The following is an 18,890-nucleotide window of genomic DNA, read 5'->3' on the forward strand; positions in this document are numbered from 1 at the left end:
TGATTAGGTTCATTTTTTTACCAGAGTTTATATGTTGAATTTTCACTATTTATCATAAATACTTTATATATATGTGTATATATATACTAGATGAGAGGATCGGCTATTTTCAATAAATAAATAAAATTAGCAAGCTATTAGTCATACTAAGATGGCTTACCTAATGTTGGCCAACGCGGTAAGTATCGCCTATCTACCAAGGGCCAGACTTGATTTGAGTCATACAGTTCAATAAATTGCTGATCCATAGATCGGGACTTTGGATGAGAAAACCTCCTGTATTCATCAAAGATTGATGTATGACTCCAGTTCTGGACTTTACGTAGACAGCCTATTAAGCACCCAGTTCGATGCTAGACAGGAAGATTAATGCTAGAGTAATGAAAGATGGAATTAAGTACTACCTTTCCCTTGTTACAATGGACCAGCATTGGATGATTTCGCTTGTCTGTTTTGTGTGAGTAAATTTTATAATTATTTTATTAAAATAAAATAAAGAATAGAATATATATATACCTAATATTGCTGCTAATGCAGCACTGATCTTATCGTCTGGGACTACAATAGCAGATTGTCAGAGCAGGTACTAGCGATATCTTTTTGAATAGCTTACTTTGAACAAAGGGTTCCTGCCAAATAAACAATATATATATATGATATTTATTGATATGATAATACCAAACGCCTTCTAATTATTACTGCTAGCAATTCTGTTAAAATTACCTTGTTACCAGCTATACCAAACTGAAGAAACTTTATGCCCTCCTCTTCTAAAAATTTCATATTTTGTTCTGGGTAGTCTTCAAGAATCAAGGTTCTATTAATAGTGTAAGCTATACCAAATATTGACTCTTTTTTTTTTTTTAAAAAAAAAGGAGAAATATGTATAACTTACAAGACACTCTTGAGTTGTAGCTTTTTGAGAAAACAAAAGTGCTTCTTCTTGGGAAAGGAACTTCGATAGACATGCTGGCACACCATATTAAAATTCTCGGGTGGAATCAAGGCTTCTTGATATAGTTCTTGATCATCCTGAACGATGAACTCATTCATTACACCCCAATTTGGATTGGATGTTAATATTGGTTGTGGTCGAGGGAATGATGTGGTAACTGCAAGGGATACTGTGGTATTCTTTTCCATCGTTTGCTTTTCTGTCATTGCCATGTTGAAATGTCCAAATAAATTTAATCAATGGTGTTCACCAGCATACGGAATAAACTCATCCCAAGCAGAATGGTTTTTCAATCCAAATATATGTCAACTCAGAACGCAGTCAACTGTCCAAAAATGCAAGAAACATTAGCTACTTCTAACCTGCCCTCAGAAATTGCAAGATTAAAGAATAAAATAAAAAAGCATATAGAATACTGAGTAGAGAGGATTATATTGTAATCGCTATGGGAAATCTGAAGGTATATTTCATTATACACCTAGTGTTGAAATTATCTCTAATATAACGTCAAATTGACTTTGGGAGGTATGATTTGTTTTTCATCCCATCCGTCTGAGCTCTGCAAACTTTTAAAATCAAATTACGTTTTTGGAATAAAGTGAAAATGATAGGAGAATAATTTTTATATAAAGTATAAAACTACCTATATATGTAATTCTTGATTTGATTCTATTCCTGGATGAGTTTTCTCCGTATGCTGACGAACACCATTTGTCTTAGACCAAGTAGTCTGTAACAAAAGCGCGGTTCTGCTTTGTAGTTTTGACAGGGTTTTTGACCATGCTCATCATTGCTTTTTTTTCCCTTCTTTGTCTTCTTTATCTTCTTCTTTACTATAAGTATCGTCATTATCATCACCCTTATTATACCCCTGCAATTTGCGAGTATTGTCAAAGAGTTATTTTCTTGAACTTGCTCAACTTATAAAAGTTTTATTGTTGCAGTACAAGGCTGCATTGACATGTGTACGATTGATCTTGGGCTTTGTACTTCTGTCTACTGATTTCAAATCTTTACAAGCATTAATATCAAAGTGACCAGTAAGACCTTTTTTAACTCCAAATTTGTTGAGAAGGAAAATGTGAGAGAGAGAAGTAGGTTAAAAAAGACTTGGCCCAGTTGAAGTTAATGCTTGGAAAAGGGTAGAAAGTAGCTTTTTTTAATACTTACGGGGTTTTCAAGCAGCTTATGTTATTATTTCTTTCAGCCTTGTTTATCGACTGATTTTTGAATCTCTTGAGCACTTTGGTTTTATTAATGTTTTCGACAAGAACTGTATTTACCCTCGTAACTCCAGTGGCTCTCCTTCTCCTGATATTCCTTCACTTCTCTTTTTAGTACAGTTGGATAATACCAGCTTGGATGAGGTCTGCATTGGGTTTCTTAGACGCTATCTTGTGAATGTTCCGGAGGATATTCAAAATGTTCTCGTGCAGGTGACACTCGAAGTTCTTTTTAGCCTTATTTCAGTAAGTTACTGGTTAGGTCTTGCATACGAACTATAAAATAATAATAAGCCTTCTTTAAATCCTAGCTCAACGTCCGAGTATAGGATTTTAAATAGTTTTGGATATCCTTGCACAGACAGACAAACAACTCTACATACATATTTCTTCCAAAAAGATTAGCCATTTTAATGTATCCTATGGGAAATGAGTGGTATTCTCCCTTTTTTCTTCTTCAAATAGATTATTAAATGTATCCCAGTGAAGCTTAAGTCGACTGGCTTTTCTCACAGAAACTTTCCTGATAGGCCTATTACAAGAGATAACAACAGAATTATTTCATAGCGTGCTTTCTGTTAATTACTTTCGGGTATGAAGCGTACATTGAACCCATAGACAGAAAAAAGATGTCAGATGATAGAGCTATAGAGAAGAAGATAAAGATAGATAAAGATAAAGACTAAGATTATTATAAATAAAGTAAATAGGAGTGTCAGAGAATCAATCTTCACTTGATAGATCGGTTGACAATATTAAGTTCTACATCTATCAGTGTATGGCTTGTGGTTTGCTCATTAATTACTATGGTTTTAAAGATGTGCTCTGTGCGCCATTTTCGTCGTGATCTAAAATAATTAAAAAAGAGTGACCATTTTGAGAGGGCCACGTTTTTATGTGATATTAACAAGCTCACACAAAAGGTAAGTGTTTGTTATGGTCACTCTATAAACTTCAATACAAAGCCGTCCAATAAATACAGAAAAACCAGGCGTAGAAAACCAATCAATCAGTAGTTTGTATTGAAGCTGACCAATGAATGTGTATATATATTTATACAAAAGCGTAATTATAATAGAAGTTTAGTAAAAAAAAAATCTTTTCGAAACGCAGAAAAGAGAAAGTACGTTTTTTTGTTTGTAAGAAGCATTTTATTAGGCTTTGGGGGTCTGGTGACACTCAAAAGAAGATAATCAAAAGAGTGATCACAGCATTTGTTTGGAGGGTTTTCTAGCTTTTTCAATGTTTTAGAGAAAGTACGTAAAATTAAAGGAATAAGAAAAGAAAGTCGCCCCCCTCCTCTCCCCCCCAAAAAAAAAACATATAAATATATTATTTTCTGAAATTAACATCGCAAATTTCGGAAATTTATAATACAAAAAAAAAATACAAAATACGATATCTTGGCACGACGTTACTTTTAGGGAATAGTGATTTATAAATGTGTTTTACTGTATTTCTTACAATTCTCTTAATTTCTCTTTTTCTCTCTCTTTCTTTTCTTTTTTCTCTCTCCCTCTCCCTCTCTAATTCATTCACCACATTTCTTTATATTTAATTATTTTCAATAGAATCGTTTGTAATGGGCAGCAGATACCAAAAAGTAAAGAACAGTAAAAAAAAACAAAAAAAAGAATAAGAAATTGTCCGGCTACTTTGAATTAGAATCCTTGGAATCAGCAATTAAACCTATTTCTCTTTCTTTTTTACTTTTATTTTCTTACACTTTTTAACATTAATTATTTCTACCTCGTTAGTTGTCTACACTTGATGATCCACTTGAGGTTCAGCAGGCTTTAAACAGCCATACATCTTCCAGGCAATCCTTATCAGTATCTCGCCCACAAGAAGAAGTCGCATTAACTGCACAGTCTCAACAACGAAACGATCTCGAGGAATCTTTTGATGAACATTTTGATGACAATGACCACAGCGAATCTCAACGCTTAATTCAACCCAGCTACACACCCCAAACCACATCTGCTCAAGTTAGTTCTTCGACCCCACAACCAAGACAACCAAGATCGTCTATCAACAATCGTCCAGCAGTGTTGCCAGTGAGCAATGATGGAGTATTCTCTAATATGGCTGCTAAACCTGAATCTGAAAGAACCAAAGTGGATGAGACACCGCCTGTAAGTCGTATATTAAATTGTATTTGAATTGATTCTCATAATTATATATATATATATATATAAGGCTTACGATGAAGCTGCGGCAGACTCAACTCCACCTTATTGGCAAACAACCATTATTGCTCCGGCAGGCATGGGTGACTATGTAATGGTTGAAGGCATGCCCGTAGGAAACATATTAAGTTTTGTCTGGAATTTGCTTGGTACGTGGGCAAATCAAAAGAAGCCTCTTGTTGCACCTAATTTATACTATATAATATTTTTTGCTATTATTATTTTCAAATCTTGAAACAAAAACATTGTGTAATCTGATTTGATTTGATTTGATTTTCATTTGATGTAGTCTCTGCAAGCTTCCAATTTGTTGGTTTTATGTTAACTTATCTTTTACACACTTCACACGCTGCAAAGGTTAGTAAAAACAATAATGATAGTTTCAATGCGTATACATTTATCAGAACGTATTCAAAAAGCTCGATTTTTTTCTCTTCTTTAATAATTATATACTTATTTTATTATGATTTATTTTGGGGGGTTTTAGCAAGGTTCTCGGGCAGGTCTCGGCATATCATTGGTCCAAACAGGCTTTTATATCCGGAGTCGTGAGTATTAATATATATATATATCTTTGTAGATTGTTGGTGTGTAGATTGTATTAACAATCTCATCCGTTGCTTAGGTGGTTCATTGAACGAAAATCTAAATTATGGAGACAATTATGGAGAGACTCACACTGAGGAAAATGAAGATGATGAAAATGCAAATATCATTGCATATTTCTTGATGATGTTGGGTTGGTTTATCATCGTTCGCTCCGTGGCTGAATACGTCAGGGCACGGAAGATGGAAAGAATCATCGGGGCTGAGCCCAATGCTGAAGCCATGGTTTAAAAAAAATTATATATATATATATATTGTATATACAATAATTCAATACCTCTTTTAACTCTCAATTCTTCTCTTATCTCCTTTTCTCCCCTTTTCTCCCCTTTTCTCCTTTCTCAGTCCATCTCTCCACACCATCAAATTCTTTACTATTAAATTACCGTGTAATGTCTATGTGATATTTTATTTTATTTTATTTTATTTTTAAATCGATCCAGCACGCTCAGCATAAAGAGCTTCTGCCCATGCCTTAACAACAGGGTGCATAAACTTGCCTTGGGTAGAATCGAAGAAGGACTGAAGATTCTTGCCATCAGCTACAGACGACAGAGGCGCATGATGAGTACATTGTGTACGAACATCGTATCAACTTACATTTCTCGTACTCAAGAGCCTGCACTATCATCTCAAACTTGTCAAGGTCCTTAACCAACAAAGCCTCGGGTGTAATTGCCTCTTCATACTCATTCCACAATCCAGTTATCTCTTGTGCCATATCTGTGTCACCGAGAAGAGTCTGGAATCCATCCATAGCACTCTTCACATTATTAAAAACAAAAAACCCCCCCGATTCAGTTAATAAATAATCCTTTTATTATTCTTATTGTGTTTGATGCATTACCTTTTCCATATTGAACTTGTCCTGCTTACTAACACCAGCATGAGGTGTAATGTCTCCCTAATAATGTCGGCAAAGAACAATAGTAAGAAAAATATCTATTTAGCTGGTTGTGATTGGGATTATTGTAATATGCTACTCAACACTAAAAAAAAAAGGGGAAGACTTACGACGATAGCCTCGGCAAGGTCGTGAACAATCGCCATTTTGATGCACCTGTTGACAGCTTGTGTAAGCATATTTATCAATCCAAATAAATCATATTACTTGTCTCTGTCAAGAGAAGGATCGTTTATCAGCATTGCCATGACACCCATTCGATGCATGTGATCACCAATCGACTCTGGTCCTTTGACACCATAATCAAGCCAGCCAGTTCGTTTTGTTCTCTAATAGATCATGTCAATTACCTCCTTTTTGATCAAAGATCAAATCTTACCTTGAGCTGCTCAATTGTGTGTAAGAAACGGATTACACTGACAGGATTTGATTGAGCCATTAGGGATTAGTGTTGAGCAAATCAAATAAAAAATGCAACAGAAAAAAAAACAAGACAATGGATCTTCTAGTGTATGTGTGTGTGTGTGCGTTTTGTGACCACATATTCACACTCATATAATTCTCCTTCTCTTTCCATCTTCTTTGACAACTCCGTCAACATTTCTGGTTTAGTTTGTAAATACTCTTTCTTTTGTTTTGTTTGTTTGTTTTTGTCTATAGTGTATCTACAAAGTGTTTATTACAAAAAGTTTAATCCGATTCCTAGCTGAAGACCTCTTCTAATTTGGTCTCCTCTTGCAGCTGTCAGAGGAATACAGTAGTTTAATTCGATACGGGCAATGCTGTGGCGGAAGATGAGACCAAAGCCAGTGGATAGACTGGGAGATTCTGTGAGGGCACGCGCAGCATCTTGTGGATTTGTTCCTAAGTTTATAGCCAGCATTATTGTTATTACTATATTGGGGTGATTTTTTATAAGCATGTCTTTACCTGTCTTTAATGGTACAGATGTACCTGCATTAACAAACAATTGGGCTCTCAAAGGCTTTTCTTCGAGTTTTGGCAGAGGTGCAACCAAACTAACGCCTGCAGACCAATAGGCATCACCACCCAAAGCATCACCTATTTTGTTTTGTTTTTTTTACACACGTATATGTTCATCAATTTGTCTGGTCTTTTCAATTGAACACATCCCATATTATACACAAAACTTACGGTAATCTCGAGGGCCTATTCCTCCTGTTTTGAATCCTCGGACAGACAGGGGTCCTCCAATGTGGAATCTGTCCGACACAGTGGCAGCCTTTGGATCGTCATTTAGGTTGGCCAGCCAGCCGGCTCTCAGTCCTAAGCTCATTACAACACCAGGATGCACTCCCACAATCTCATCCTCCTTGTTTCTCAACAGACTTCCACCGCCAAACTGTTGGTGCACCTGTGTCTCCACCTCAGCCTTGGCAAAGTTTGCATTGCCGATTCCCATCACACCGGCCAATTCTTGAGAGAAACGAATGTAGTGTCCACGAGTAGGCAAAAGCATGTCATCGCGTCGTTCACGGATAAATGTGTGGTTGATCGAAGATTTGAGAGACTGGCCGACTTGGTTACGGATACTAGCACAATAATAAAAGTCCCAAAATTTAATATTTTTTAGTAGCTAAAAGTACCATATATCTATTCCTATATCTTTATATGTACCTGAGAGAAGCAGTATCGGAAACCTTGTCGATAGATCTCCAAATACAGTTGTAACTAAGTTCGTGGAAACCAAAGCGAGAAAGTGTCTATAGAGCATGAATATATATATTAACATTACACATATACATACTGTCCACAGTGCATCTTTGTTTTTGTATATTTACCTTGTAACGCAGACCAACACCTCGGGAAAGTTCTTCATAAGAGCTCATCAAGACATTGTTTTGGAGAACATGGTGTGCATTAATATCCAATCTAGAGTCAGGAGATGCATTGACAGGTTTGGCAAGCGAAAACTGGATAAAAAAATTTACACATACATATACATATACATATACATATATACAGGTGTATATGAGTTTTTCTTGTTTCTCTGGTTTATATCAAAAAAATACGAATCGTACGCACCTGGAAAGAAGAACTGTTTCTTGTGCCAAAGGAAGCCACTGTCTCTAGTACTTCTGCGCCGCCAAACACATTGCGTACAGTTACGGATCCATTCTAATTTATCATCATTGTTGTTATTTTTGAGTTTTATAGGCAAGAAGACAGACTACTGACACTAATATTGTATGGATTAATTGTAGATTTATTTTCTTACCATATTTCCTTCGTTGTTGCCAATCTCTGTTCCGGTCTTGATAAAAAATCTACTCTTTTCCTTTACTTGATAAACCACATTAATTGATCCAGGTGCTGCCAAGGGGTCGCTGTCCGAGGCCCGATCAAGCAAAACCTTGACTTGTTCAAACACGTCGAGGCGCATCAATTGTTCTGCCACAAGCTGAGACTGGTTCACAACATCAGCTACTGTCTTTGAATCCATGATTTTTGCAGTTGCTGTTTCGAGAAACGAAGGACGTGTGCGAATGGCGCCAAGGACACTGACAGCATTTACGTGCGCATTTGACCCAGCGGTGTCATTCAACTAGGATTCATTTTGTGTGAGTATATATGCGTATTTATGCATATTATTATTATTTTGGAATTAATAAATGCAACTTATGTATTTTATTTTCATTTATATTTCTTTTTGGTTTTTTTTTTTAATGTTAGATTAAATTAGATTAGATTATTTAATGAGCTTATATAAATGTGTGCATTTATGTATATATATATATATATATACTTGTAAATTGGTATTGCTTGAATATTTACCACTTGAAATAAACGACGACCAGCTTCCTCCTGTTGTTGTTGCAAGAATGTATCAGTCTCTGACGGGGAATTCTAAACAGAAAACAATTAAAAAAAAAGCAAAAATAGTTCAAAGAGGCGATTCAGTTTATGGGAATAATAATCGCACAAGCAAACACACACACACACACACATTTGACTCCATAATTGACGATAATGATAAATGATTTATATATGGATATAGATATCAAAGGAGGGAATCAATAGAGAATGAACACTTTCTATTGTTTTTCGATATTCTTCTTCTTGATTTGGAAGGACTGATTAGAGAAGAGGTGAAATTAGAGTAAAAATAAAAATAAGTGTTTTTTTTTCCTCTTTTTTCTTTTTTTGGTAAAACACTGTTTCCCACTTTACTCACCCATACACCTACACTCGTTAATTCACTCATTCACTTAACCTACTCACTAATTCAACTCAACGTCACACCCTGGCGGATCTCTAATGACTGTGAATCTTTTCTTTTCACAGTATTAAAAAGAATGAGGGTTAGTGGAACACGTGATTAAGCGAGCCAATCTTATCTTACATATTATTGAAAAGAAAGGGAGATATCTCTGCGCATGACTTATATTTGACCCTTCTATATTTTTAAAACAATTTTATTAATTACTCTTCCACAGACAACTCACGATTTAATTGTGTTTCCATTTGCGATGAACAATAGAGACGGACAAAGTAACAAGGAACTTCTTTAAACTGGCCTGATATTTAAAAGATAGGACACAATGCCTTTTTGAAAGGTATGAAGAAGGTAGTTTACTGACTAAAGTGTTTCTTCATTTGAGAAGAATCTAATCGCATTGTCTAACAACATGGAAATCTAAAGATTCTCTAATTTCTCCACTTTATTTCTTTAATCACATAAACTAAGAAAAATGTATAATAAGAATTGAAAGTTAAATTACTATCTAAATTTAAAAAAATCAATGAAAATTTAATTTCTCTACTAAATAAACCTTTGACTATGTCAAAAACATCAGATAATTCAAAGAATTTAGCAGCTTTGAAAACCTTGAAAACAAGAAACTTTAAAGACTTTAAAGACTTGGAAGATTCTAGATTTTTTAAGGGTTATTAGAGGTTCTAATGACTTTATGGGCTCTAGGTGCTTTAAAGACTTCAATGGTAACAGAAACATTCTTGTCATCATCATATACATATTATTATGTATATACTATATACAATGGTAATTGTGGGCCCAATTGAAATAAACAGTAGAGAAGTATGTAAAGTTAGGGATAAAATATCATATCATATATCATTTGAATATACACAAGAGAACTTTTGGCTATCAAGACAGCTACAGAAATTTGAAAGGCTTTCTTAAATTTAGACAAACTGCTAGTGCAAATAGGTAGTGAATATTTAAAGTCGATAGCAGTATAAAGACCATATAATAAACTTTAGGAAGAAGTATTATCATGAATGTTAGAAGATGAGTATATTCAAAGTATGAAATAAAGAAAAGGAAACTAAGCAACACAGTGCAATGGTTGCTATTTTACTTGAACCAAGGTTTTCAATTTTTGTATGACTTGTGTTTGTTTTTGTTTTAGTATCAAATGTTTAAATAACCTTAGACGAACGGTTTTTTCTTTGTAAGAATAGTATGGCTATGGCTCCTTAAACTGTCCCAATGGGGTCAACCGGTCTACCTCGTTTAGATACAAAAATAAAAAATAAAAATGCTGCCTGAATATTCTCATCTTGCTTACACCGTAATTTAATATAATTTAATTGATATTTTTAAAGAAAAAGACAGAATATCCTCTTTCTTTCTTTCTTTCTTTCTTTTTCGTCAAGTGTGAAAGAAATAGGGCAATGATATAAAGAGACAGTCCTTGTAAATACAATACATATATTTGTATGTTTTTCACTGTGGTCTTTTAATTGAACGAGCAAAGTTGCATAAATCTTCATAAAGACACTGCGATTGGAGGTTCTCAAGTGATATGTATATATGAGTATTAATATAAGAAGTGTAGAAACCAATTGGCTTGAGTTGAATTGAGAGAAGAATGTCGAGATCCGGTAATCTAGTGTAAAGTGTATACGACGGTTATACTGTCAAATGTTTCTCATTCGATCTGCGCTTTGGTCCCTTTACCCTTTTTCTATTGTTATTATATATACATTGTCTAGCTATCTATTTATTTGGGAGGGTGTAATAAATTAAAGCGAGAAAAGATCAACCTTGAATATTATTTCAATTCAGTAACCTAAAAGATTTTATTCAACTACACTATACACTGAACATTCTTCAACACACAGCAAGAAGTATATTTATACGGACAGTAAAACTGATAGAGACCATTATATAGTCTGGTCCTTTTATATTTATATATATATATGTTAAAATAAATAAATAAAGAGAGAGAGAGAGATAACTTGCAAGAAAATAAGAGAGAAAATAAAAAAAAGACAGTTTCCTTTTTGGGAATCGTTGTCACGTTTCACAGCAAAAAAAAACTTAGTTGCCCATAGTTCCCTATGATTTTTTATTAATAAAAAAAAAAGCACAGAAACAAAAAGCAAATTTGAGTGTTTTTTTTATAGTAATTTATTTATATTATGCCATTCACCAGCGTACGAGGGAATTGTCGAGGGAATTGGATCGAGGGAATTGAGCCACGTCATATACGATTCCGATTGTTATTCAGCATATGTTTTTTAATTATTTACTAAAATACCCTGCCCATTTTTATTTTTTTGTTAATGATTTGTTTCATTTTGGTTATATAAAATGTGCTTTTTCAAAGTATGGTCGTTTAGTATATTCCTTTTTGTAACTAGAGTCCTTATTTTAGAAATTTTGTCAATTCCCTCGACAATTACATGGTGTTTTTGACCATGTAATTGTCGAGGGAATTGACAAATATATCCATTCGGAATCGAATAAATTACTATGAAAAGTAATTTTTCTTTCAATTCCCTCGATCCAATTCCCTCGACAATTCCCTCGTACGCTGGTGAATGGCATTAATTTATTTATTTTGTTGTTTCCAAAAAAAAAAATTGAAAAAAAAAATTGAAAGAGAAAAAAAAAAAATCTAAATCTAAATCCTCTATTAGCAATTTGTTAATTTTTTTTTTTTTGCTTCTTCTTCTTTTTTCTTTAAACGATCGATGGTCGCCTCTTCAACCACAAAACAACAACAACCCAAGGGAAGCGGCGGATCTGCACTCAAGAGACTCAAAAACTCTCTAAAGGCAGCCGGTGTAGTCGGTCAACAGTCGAAAGCTAGTCGATCCAAAAAAGACCGCAAGCGAGGAATCCCCTCTGAAGTCGGCAAGAATGAAGTCAATCAAAAGCTCGGTCTGATCAGAGGCGAGTTTAATCCCTTTGAGATCAAGGTCAATCGCACAAAGTTTGACATTGTCGGACGTACTGTCAAGGGTACTGTTGGTAAACCCACATTGAGCAAGCAGATTGGTGAAGACAATGTAAGCTGTAATTCGATCAATAAAAATCGTAATAAAAACAACAACAACAGCAGCAGCAGAAGCAAAACAAAACAAATATTAATACTAATTAATAAACCGTTTTTTTTTAAAAATTGACATTTGTCTTATAAATAATTAATTATTTTAGCGTAAGAAAACCTTATTGTCTGAGCTGCGTGGAAAGCATCGTGTGGGTGGTATTGTGGATAAACGTTTTGGTGAAACAAACCCTCACTTGACACCCGAAGAGAAGATGTTGGAGAGATTCACAAAAGAAAAGCAGGTGAGAAATATGGATATATATATACACGACTTTCAGTACATATAAATGTATAATGAGAGATAGAGAGATAGAAAGACATATATATATATATATATATTATTCTGGTAGTTTCAAGATGTGTACCTTGTTTTAATACACCCAAAAAGAAAATTAAGGATAATAAGGATAGCAATGTGTCAATTCTCTATCGTCATTAGTATAATTATTAGTCAACTAATCGAGAATGCATTCTTCTCCTTTTAGAGAAATGCTCGTTCAGGTGGATCCATGTTCAATTTGGATGATGATGAAGAGGCTGACTTGACCCATTATGGCCAGTCTCTCGGCGACATGGATGACTTTGACGACGCTGGTCTGGAACTCAGCGACGACGAAGAAAGTGGACAGCTCAACCGTAACATTGTCAACAAAATGCACTTTGGTGGTTTTGAAGGTGACAAGGAGAATGGTGAGGATGGTGAACGCCACAAGTCCAAGAATGAAGTCATGAAAGAGATTATTGCAAAGAGCAAACTCTACAAGGTAAATAGATCATTAAATACATATATAAAAAAATTATGATTTGTTACTTACAAATAAATATATATATATATATATATATATTGTGATTTATTTTTTTATTTTTGTAGCATGAGCGTCAGAACGCCAAACAGGAAGATGAAGCTATGCGTCAAGATCTTGATTCCGAGCTTGATGACATTAGAGGCCTTTTGAGCACTAAGCCTAGCGCAAGAAAGCCCCTCCCTTCCCAGAATATGCTGTTTGCAAAGGTAAAAACAAAAATAAAAATAAAATAAAACAGAATGTATATATTAATAATAATAATTATTATTAGAACGAGCATGAAGAAGGACAAAAGGCAGATGCTGGGGATGATGAAAAAGAAGAGCGCGAATACGACGACTACGATAAAGCACTCCGTGACTTGGCAAACGATAAGCGCGCCATGGCCACTGATCGTACAAAGACAGAGGGAGAAATTGCCCTGGAAGAGAAGCAGAAACTCGAAAAGGCCGAACGTGCCAGAAAGAGACGTATGGAAGGACTTGAGTCTGATGAAGAGGAAGAAGGATTCAAGGGCAAGCGTAAGAAGAGAAAGTCTGCTGCTCCTCAGGGTGACGATCTTGGAGATGATTATCTTGCCGAATTGGAAGATGAAGTGAACCGTCTCGGTCGTGGTTTGACACTTGAGGATATCCAAAACGGTGTTGTTCCTTCTTCTGACGAGGAAGATGATGATGAGGAAGACGAAGACGAAGATGAAGAAGGCGAAGGCGAAGGCGAAGATGAAGATGAAGATGAATATGAGGAAGAGAGTGACATTGAGGATTTGGAGAGTGGTGATGAAGCACCTGTTTTTGCCGATGAAGATGATGAGGATGATGTAAACACAATTGGTGCAAGTGGAAGTCTTGTGAAAAAGACTGCCAAAAAGCCTACCAAAAATGTTGAAAAGCGTGAGGTCCCATTCACCTTCACCTGCCCCACCACACATGCCGAATTCTTGAAGATCATGGAGGGACTTGAGGTTGAAGATGCGGTCTTGGTTACCAAACGTATCCGAGTTCTGCACCACATCAAGCTGAATTCAGCAAACAAGGCCAAGATTGCGGCCTTTTTTGGTGTTTTGGTAGAACACCTTGGATATATTGCGTCTACCGTGAGCCCTCTGCCTACCGAGACTCTTGATGCACTCTGCATCCATGTTTTTGAGATGGGCCAGCAGGTTCCTGAGGCCGCTGCCACAGTATTCCATGCTAAGCTGCAGCAGATGCACACCACAATGGCACAAAAGATGACCCATGGACAGGCATCTTCGTGGCCCGATGTTGAAGAGCTCACCCTCCTGCGTTCGCTTGGCCAAGTATTTTCGACTTCTGATCTGACACATCCTATTGCTTCCCCAGCCATGCTCTTTATGTCCCAGGCACTTGAGCAGTGCCGTGTTCAGAGTGAGGTTGACCTTGGACGTGGATTGTTCTTGACATTATTGCTCTCCGAGGTAAATATATATATATATATATATGTCAAAAAAAATGGGGGCAAATAGGAAATGATTATTTACCATGTTTTGTTATTGCTACTATTAGTACCAATCCGTATCAAAGCGTCTGTTACCCGAGGCTTTGAACTTCTTGCATCGTTCTCTTGTGATGCTTGCACCCAAGGACATGTTCCTCAAGGATGGCGTCCCTGGCACATTCCCTCTGTCCGACAATGCCAAGCTTAATATTCAGGACAGCACTGGTGGAGAGATTGAGAGTATTGGATCGCTTGATCTTGGCCGACTTGGTGATGAGAATGTGGAGAATGAAGAGGGCAGCAACGAGATGCGCCTCACACTGTTGCGGTCTACAGTTTTGATGATTGAGCGATTATTGCAGTTGTATGCTTCCACATCTGCTCTTGTTGAGCTTTTCCAACAGACACTTGATATTGTTCGGATTTTAGAGACAGTATCATGGCACAGCGAGATTGAGGTAAGATAATTATGGACTTTAATTAATTGAACGTTTGATTAATTTGAATTTTTAGAGTGTGTTGGGTGAACTGTCGAATAGATTAGAACGCCAGATCAAGTTCTGCAAGGACAAGCGAGTCAAGACACCCCTCCGAATGCAGATGCATCGTCCCATACCCATTGCTCAGCACCTTCCCAAGTTTGAAAAGGGCTACTCTATGGATCGCCACTATGATCCTGATCATGAGCGTGCACAGGCCAACAAGCTTGCAGCCCAGCACAAGAAGGAGAAGAAGGGAGCCCTGCGTGAGTTGCGCAAGGATAACATGTTCTTGGCCAGAGAAAAGGCCAAGGTCAGAAAGCAAAAGGACGAAGATTACAACAAGATGATCAAGGGAGTCATGACTGTACTAGAAGGCGAACAAGGCGAACAGAATCGTCTGGATCGCGAAAACAAGAAATAAATATAATTATCTATAAATCTATGTAAACTTTTTTTTTGTATTTATTGGTACTGCCGACGCACACAGTGCGCGGCCTTTTAAAATAAAATTGGAGAAAGATAGTTACAGAAGGGGAAAGAAAGAGATAAATATGCTAGCTAAGGGAAGGTGAGGTCATGGGATTTATGTATGGCAGTCACTGCCTTAGCTGCAACTACATTGGGGAGGAAGGGGGAGTTGTCAAAGACAAATGCCCAGTGCGCACGCCAGATGGTGTGAACCATGATGGAGGCAATCGCAATCTGGAGAGAGGAGGATACGGAGGGAGAAAGCCGAGTACGAGTGAGAAGCCAGGCAACGTCAGAAATGGACCAGGACGGACACATTTGCCGCAGTACCAATGTCCACACGGGAAACTTGCGGGGGCAGGAGAAGACGAAATGTTGGAGCGAGTCCACCGCAGAGAGATCTATGTAATCTATGTATCTATTTATTTACAAATGACAATGACAATGACAATGAAAATCGCAACTTTCACACCACACCACACCACATCACATCACATCACATCGCACATGGCTCTTTCCACTAACACTCCGGAACCACCAGGGGTCAAAAACCCCTCCACCACTGGCTCATCTCCACCATTGGCAACCTCATTCACACCAATCTCACCTACTCTGACACCACTATACTCACAAGTAGCTACACAGAATGCACCTCCACTCACCGAAAAGCAACCACATGTTATCTTTAGCTCTACAAATAACACAACCCCACGTACCTGGCGTGTAGGGTCCTCTAAGTTCTCTGTATTCTTTACCGCCCCACCAAAAACGTCACCCAACTTCGACCCTTTCTGGAGAGCCCTTCTCGCAGCTTACCCTCGCGAAGTTAACATGGGAATCACTCTTGGATCTCGCTATTCCCCTGATACATGCGAGCTCCACCTGGCTACCAGTGCTGACTGTGAGAGAGCGTGCTCTCATCCTTTGGTAGTCGGCGTTTCATCTTTTCCCGCTCAACCGGCTGTTCCCATTGGCACAATTGTTCGCCGTGTTTTCCTGACCAAGCTTCCTCGTGTCCCCTATCCGGAACTTGCTACACAGCTCACGAAATGTATGTCTCCTTTTGGTAAAGTGCGTGAGATTGCCGTTCACGAAACGTATGGGTTTTTTGACGGCTCTGGATATGTTGTCCTTGCCAACACCCCCACTGACGAGGTGCCATCCGATTCCCTGACGTACCAAATAGCATACGACGCTACGCAAAAGATACTCGGTAAGTGGCCTTCGATGGGCTCCCACTGCACTTATTGCAAGGAAATGGGACACGAAGTCACCCAGTGCACTAAGCGCCCAGCCGAAACCCGAACGTGCTTTGGATGCAACAAGATCGGCCACCTGCAAGCCAATTGCCCGCACTCCTCCGATCCATCCAAGACTTCTAAGACCTCAAACAAGCGATCCCGTCACCCCCACCGCAACGTTAAGCTCGATCGACCTATCCGCGAGCCTAAGCCTCTGATTCCGACTGCACTCTCGCTCACCTACGGAGGATCCGAGGCTTCCAAGCACAATCCGCACAAACCTGCTTTGCTTGAGTCTGCAAAACTAACCCTACCGGCAACCCTCCCTGCCATCACGACAATATCTGCGACAACCACGTCCTCCGGCCCTCGTCCCCGAAGTCGTTCTGTTGACACTCCTGTGAAGGGCTGGGACGATGAGATAGACGACGACATGATCACTGACTTCACGGATAGAGTCGAGGCTCGGACTCTCCGTCTTCAGAATGCCTCTCGCCTCTCTCATCTCCGGTTTTCTCGGACAGTACGTCCAATAGGCCGCAACACATCCCTCTCACCTCCTCGCTTCACTCCCCCACATAGCAAGAAAGCCCTCGACGCAGAGGCCAAGATTAACCAATGATAAAAATAGGCACAATGAACTGTAGGGGTCTACCCAAAGTTGGACACCCTGAATCACGCTCCTTTTTTATACGCCACCTACGCTCTCAGGGAATTGATATACTAGCCCTGCAAGAAACCCATGCCTCCTCTTCTATGCTTCAAGACACTTTTGACCAACAATTTCGGTCATCTTCATCTTTATGGTCGCCACACTGTGGTGTTGTATGCCTCTCCCCCCATATTATTCTCACAGACCCTTTATTTAGTCCTTGCGGCAGGTGCATCATTACAACTGTCACTCATACTGACAATAAATTTTCCCCATTCAAGATGGGTGTCATCTATGCTCCCGCCTCTCGAACTCCCCGCTATGATTTTCTTTCTTCCTTACTGTCGACACCTGACCTCATTCCATCCAATCCTTCCAACTTCATTTTATTAGGTGATTTTAACCATGCCATTCACTCTAACTACGCTCTCGGACGTCGTGCCCCACTAGCGTGGCTCCAGTTTCTGGACAACCATATGATTGACTGTGTCACTCCTCCTGGCCAGAACCCACAACCCACCTTTCATCGCGCCTTGTCTTCCACTACAATCGACTATATTCTTGCCTCTCCTGATCTTCACCCTCGCACTACTGACTCCCAGGTGAGATATATTCACCAAAACTGGTCCGATCATTGCCTGTTGACCGTCCGCTTGGCTCTCCCTTCCACCCAATCCTCTGGTAAGGGACTTTGGCGTGCTAACCCCCGACTTGCCAGGTTGACATCTTTCTGCACCGACCTCAACACTCTTCTATCCACCCTCATCCCTGCCCTTCCCGCAAACCTCTCTCCTCAAGCACGATGGGACTCGATAAAGAGCGAAGTCATACGCTTTATCAAGTGTTTCTCTCGCCACCTCCGACCCTCTCTCACCGACCTGGAAGCAAGCCTGCAACAACGGAGAGACAGACTAATACACCGTTTTCGACACCAGCCTGCACAGAATTTTCAGCTGCCTATTGTTGAGCGGCTTCTGCAGCAAGTCCAACTTGAACGAGTGGAGATCATGTCCCTTAGGGCTGGGAAACACTGGCGGGAACAAGGTGAGACCTCTGCTGGATATCTCAAGCGCACCATCGCCACTCGTCAGTCACGCAAGTCAATTGCCAGCCTTTGCCACCCTGCAACAAACGAAATATGTTCCACCCCCGAAAAGATGACCGAAGCAGCTGCCGCCTTTTATGAAGGCTTGTATACCCCGGACCCTATCGACCAATCTGCTCTGGACGACCTGCTCTCTCACCTGCCTTCTGACCTTGGTCTGTCAGAAAGTCGGCAGACTGCCCTCACTCGTCCTCTGTCATTGTCTACTATTCGCTCTGGTGCGTCGCGCACTCCAACCTCTAGCAGTCCCGGTCCCGATGGCTTACCCTACGAGATCCTTCGCTTGATACTAGACCACCCAGTCTGTGGTGATCTGGTTTCGGAAGTCTACAACGACGCCCTATCAAAAGGCATTTTTCCGGAATCCTGGCAATCCACCTGCGTTTGCCTGCTCCCAAAAAAGGGCGATCTCACCTCTTTGAAGAACTGGCGCCCAATTGCCTTGATCAACACCGATGCCAAGGTATTTACCCGATTG

General features: G+C 38.8%; 7 protein-coding genes across 7 annotated transcripts; 5 read left to right on the forward strand and 2 right to left on the reverse strand.

Annotated features, from left to right (window-relative positions):
- Nucleotides 1-146: 146 nt before the first annotated feature.
- PHYBLDRAFT_24938 (hypothetical protein) lies at nt 147-1,053 on the reverse strand (the record flags this gene model as incomplete). The annotated part of the gene is made up of 6 exons (XM_018439856.1): nt 147-353; nt 405-448; nt 517-558; nt 614-629; nt 724-817; nt 896-1,053. 6 exons carry the CDS (start codon nt 1,051-1,053, stop codon nt 147-149), a joined length of 561 nt encoding a protein of 186 aa, XP_018287913.1.
- A 1,030-nt stretch (nt 1,054-2,083) lies between these two features.
- On the forward strand, nt 2,084-3,035 carry PHYBLDRAFT_171896 (hypothetical protein; the record flags this gene model as incomplete). The annotated part of the gene is made up of 3 exons (XM_018436686.1): nt 2,084-2,097; nt 2,163-2,424; nt 2,889-3,035. The coding sequence occupies 3 exons, from the start codon at nt 2,084-2,086 to the stop codon at nt 3,033-3,035; spliced, it is 423 nt and encodes a 140-aa protein (XP_018287914.1).
- Nucleotides 3,036-3,709: 674 nt separating this feature from the next.
- Nucleotides 3,710-5,798, forward strand: PHYBLDRAFT_159708 (hypothetical protein). Its single transcript, XM_018434042.1, has 6 exons — nt 3,710-3,781; nt 3,936-4,313; nt 4,378-4,516; nt 4,657-4,724; nt 4,855-4,915; nt 4,993-5,798. Exons 1-6 carry the CDS (start codon nt 3,761-3,763, stop codon nt 5,202-5,204), a joined length of 879 nt encoding a protein of 292 aa, XP_018287915.1. The 5' UTR covers nt 3,710-3,760; the 3' UTR covers nt 5,205-5,798.
- A 689-nt stretch (nt 5,799-6,487) lies between these two features.
- On the reverse strand, nt 6,488-9,027 carry PHYBLDRAFT_33712 (hypothetical protein). Its single transcript, XM_018440017.1, has 10 exons — nt 8,846-9,027; nt 8,674-8,745; nt 8,117-8,443; nt 7,924-8,016; nt 7,680-7,811; nt 7,516-7,601; nt 7,253-7,430; nt 7,033-7,210; nt 6,808-6,939; nt 6,488-6,741 (listed from the first exon to the last, which is right to left on the reverse strand). The coding sequence occupies exons 1-10, from the start codon at nt 8,855-8,857 to the stop codon at nt 6,557-6,559; spliced, it is 1,395 nt and encodes a 464-aa protein (XP_018287916.1). The 5' UTR covers nt 8,858-9,027; the 3' UTR covers nt 6,488-6,556.
- A 2,814-nt stretch (nt 9,028-11,841) lies between these two features.
- On the forward strand, nt 11,842-13,003 carry PHYBLDRAFT_115842 (hypothetical protein; the record flags this gene model as incomplete). The annotated part of the gene is made up of 3 exons (XM_018428482.1): nt 11,842-12,159; nt 12,308-12,442; nt 12,686-13,003. The coding sequence occupies 3 exons, from the start codon at nt 11,842-11,844 to the stop codon at nt 13,001-13,003; spliced, it is 771 nt and encodes a 256-aa protein (XP_018287917.1).
- Nucleotides 13,004-14,805: 1,802 nt separating this feature from the next.
- Nucleotides 14,806-15,367, forward strand: PHYBLDRAFT_116015 (hypothetical protein; the record flags this gene model as incomplete). The annotated part of the gene is made up of 2 exons (XM_018428492.1): nt 14,806-14,922; nt 14,978-15,367. The coding sequence occupies 2 exons, from the start codon at nt 14,806-14,808 to the stop codon at nt 15,365-15,367; spliced, it is 507 nt and encodes a 168-aa protein (XP_018287918.1).
- Nucleotides 15,368-15,522: 155 nt separating this feature from the next.
- PHYBLDRAFT_149060 (CCHC-type zinc finger transcription factor) lies at nt 15,523-17,277 on the forward strand (the record flags this gene model as incomplete). Its single annotated transcript, XM_018432210.1, has 1 exon — nt 15,523-17,277. One exon carries the CDS (start codon nt 15,523-15,525, stop codon nt 17,275-17,277), a length of 1,755 nt encoding a protein of 584 aa, XP_018287919.1.
- Between the last annotated feature and the right edge of the window lie 1,613 nt (nt 17,278-18,890).

Source organism: Phycomyces blakesleeanus (assembly GCF_001638985.1).
Source record: "Phycomyces blakesleeanus NRRL 1555(-) unplaced genomic scaffold PHYBLscaffold_20, whole genome shotgun sequence".
NCBI lineage: Eukaryota > Fungi > Mucoromycota > Mucoromycetes > Mucorales > Phycomycetaceae > Phycomyces > Phycomyces blakesleeanus.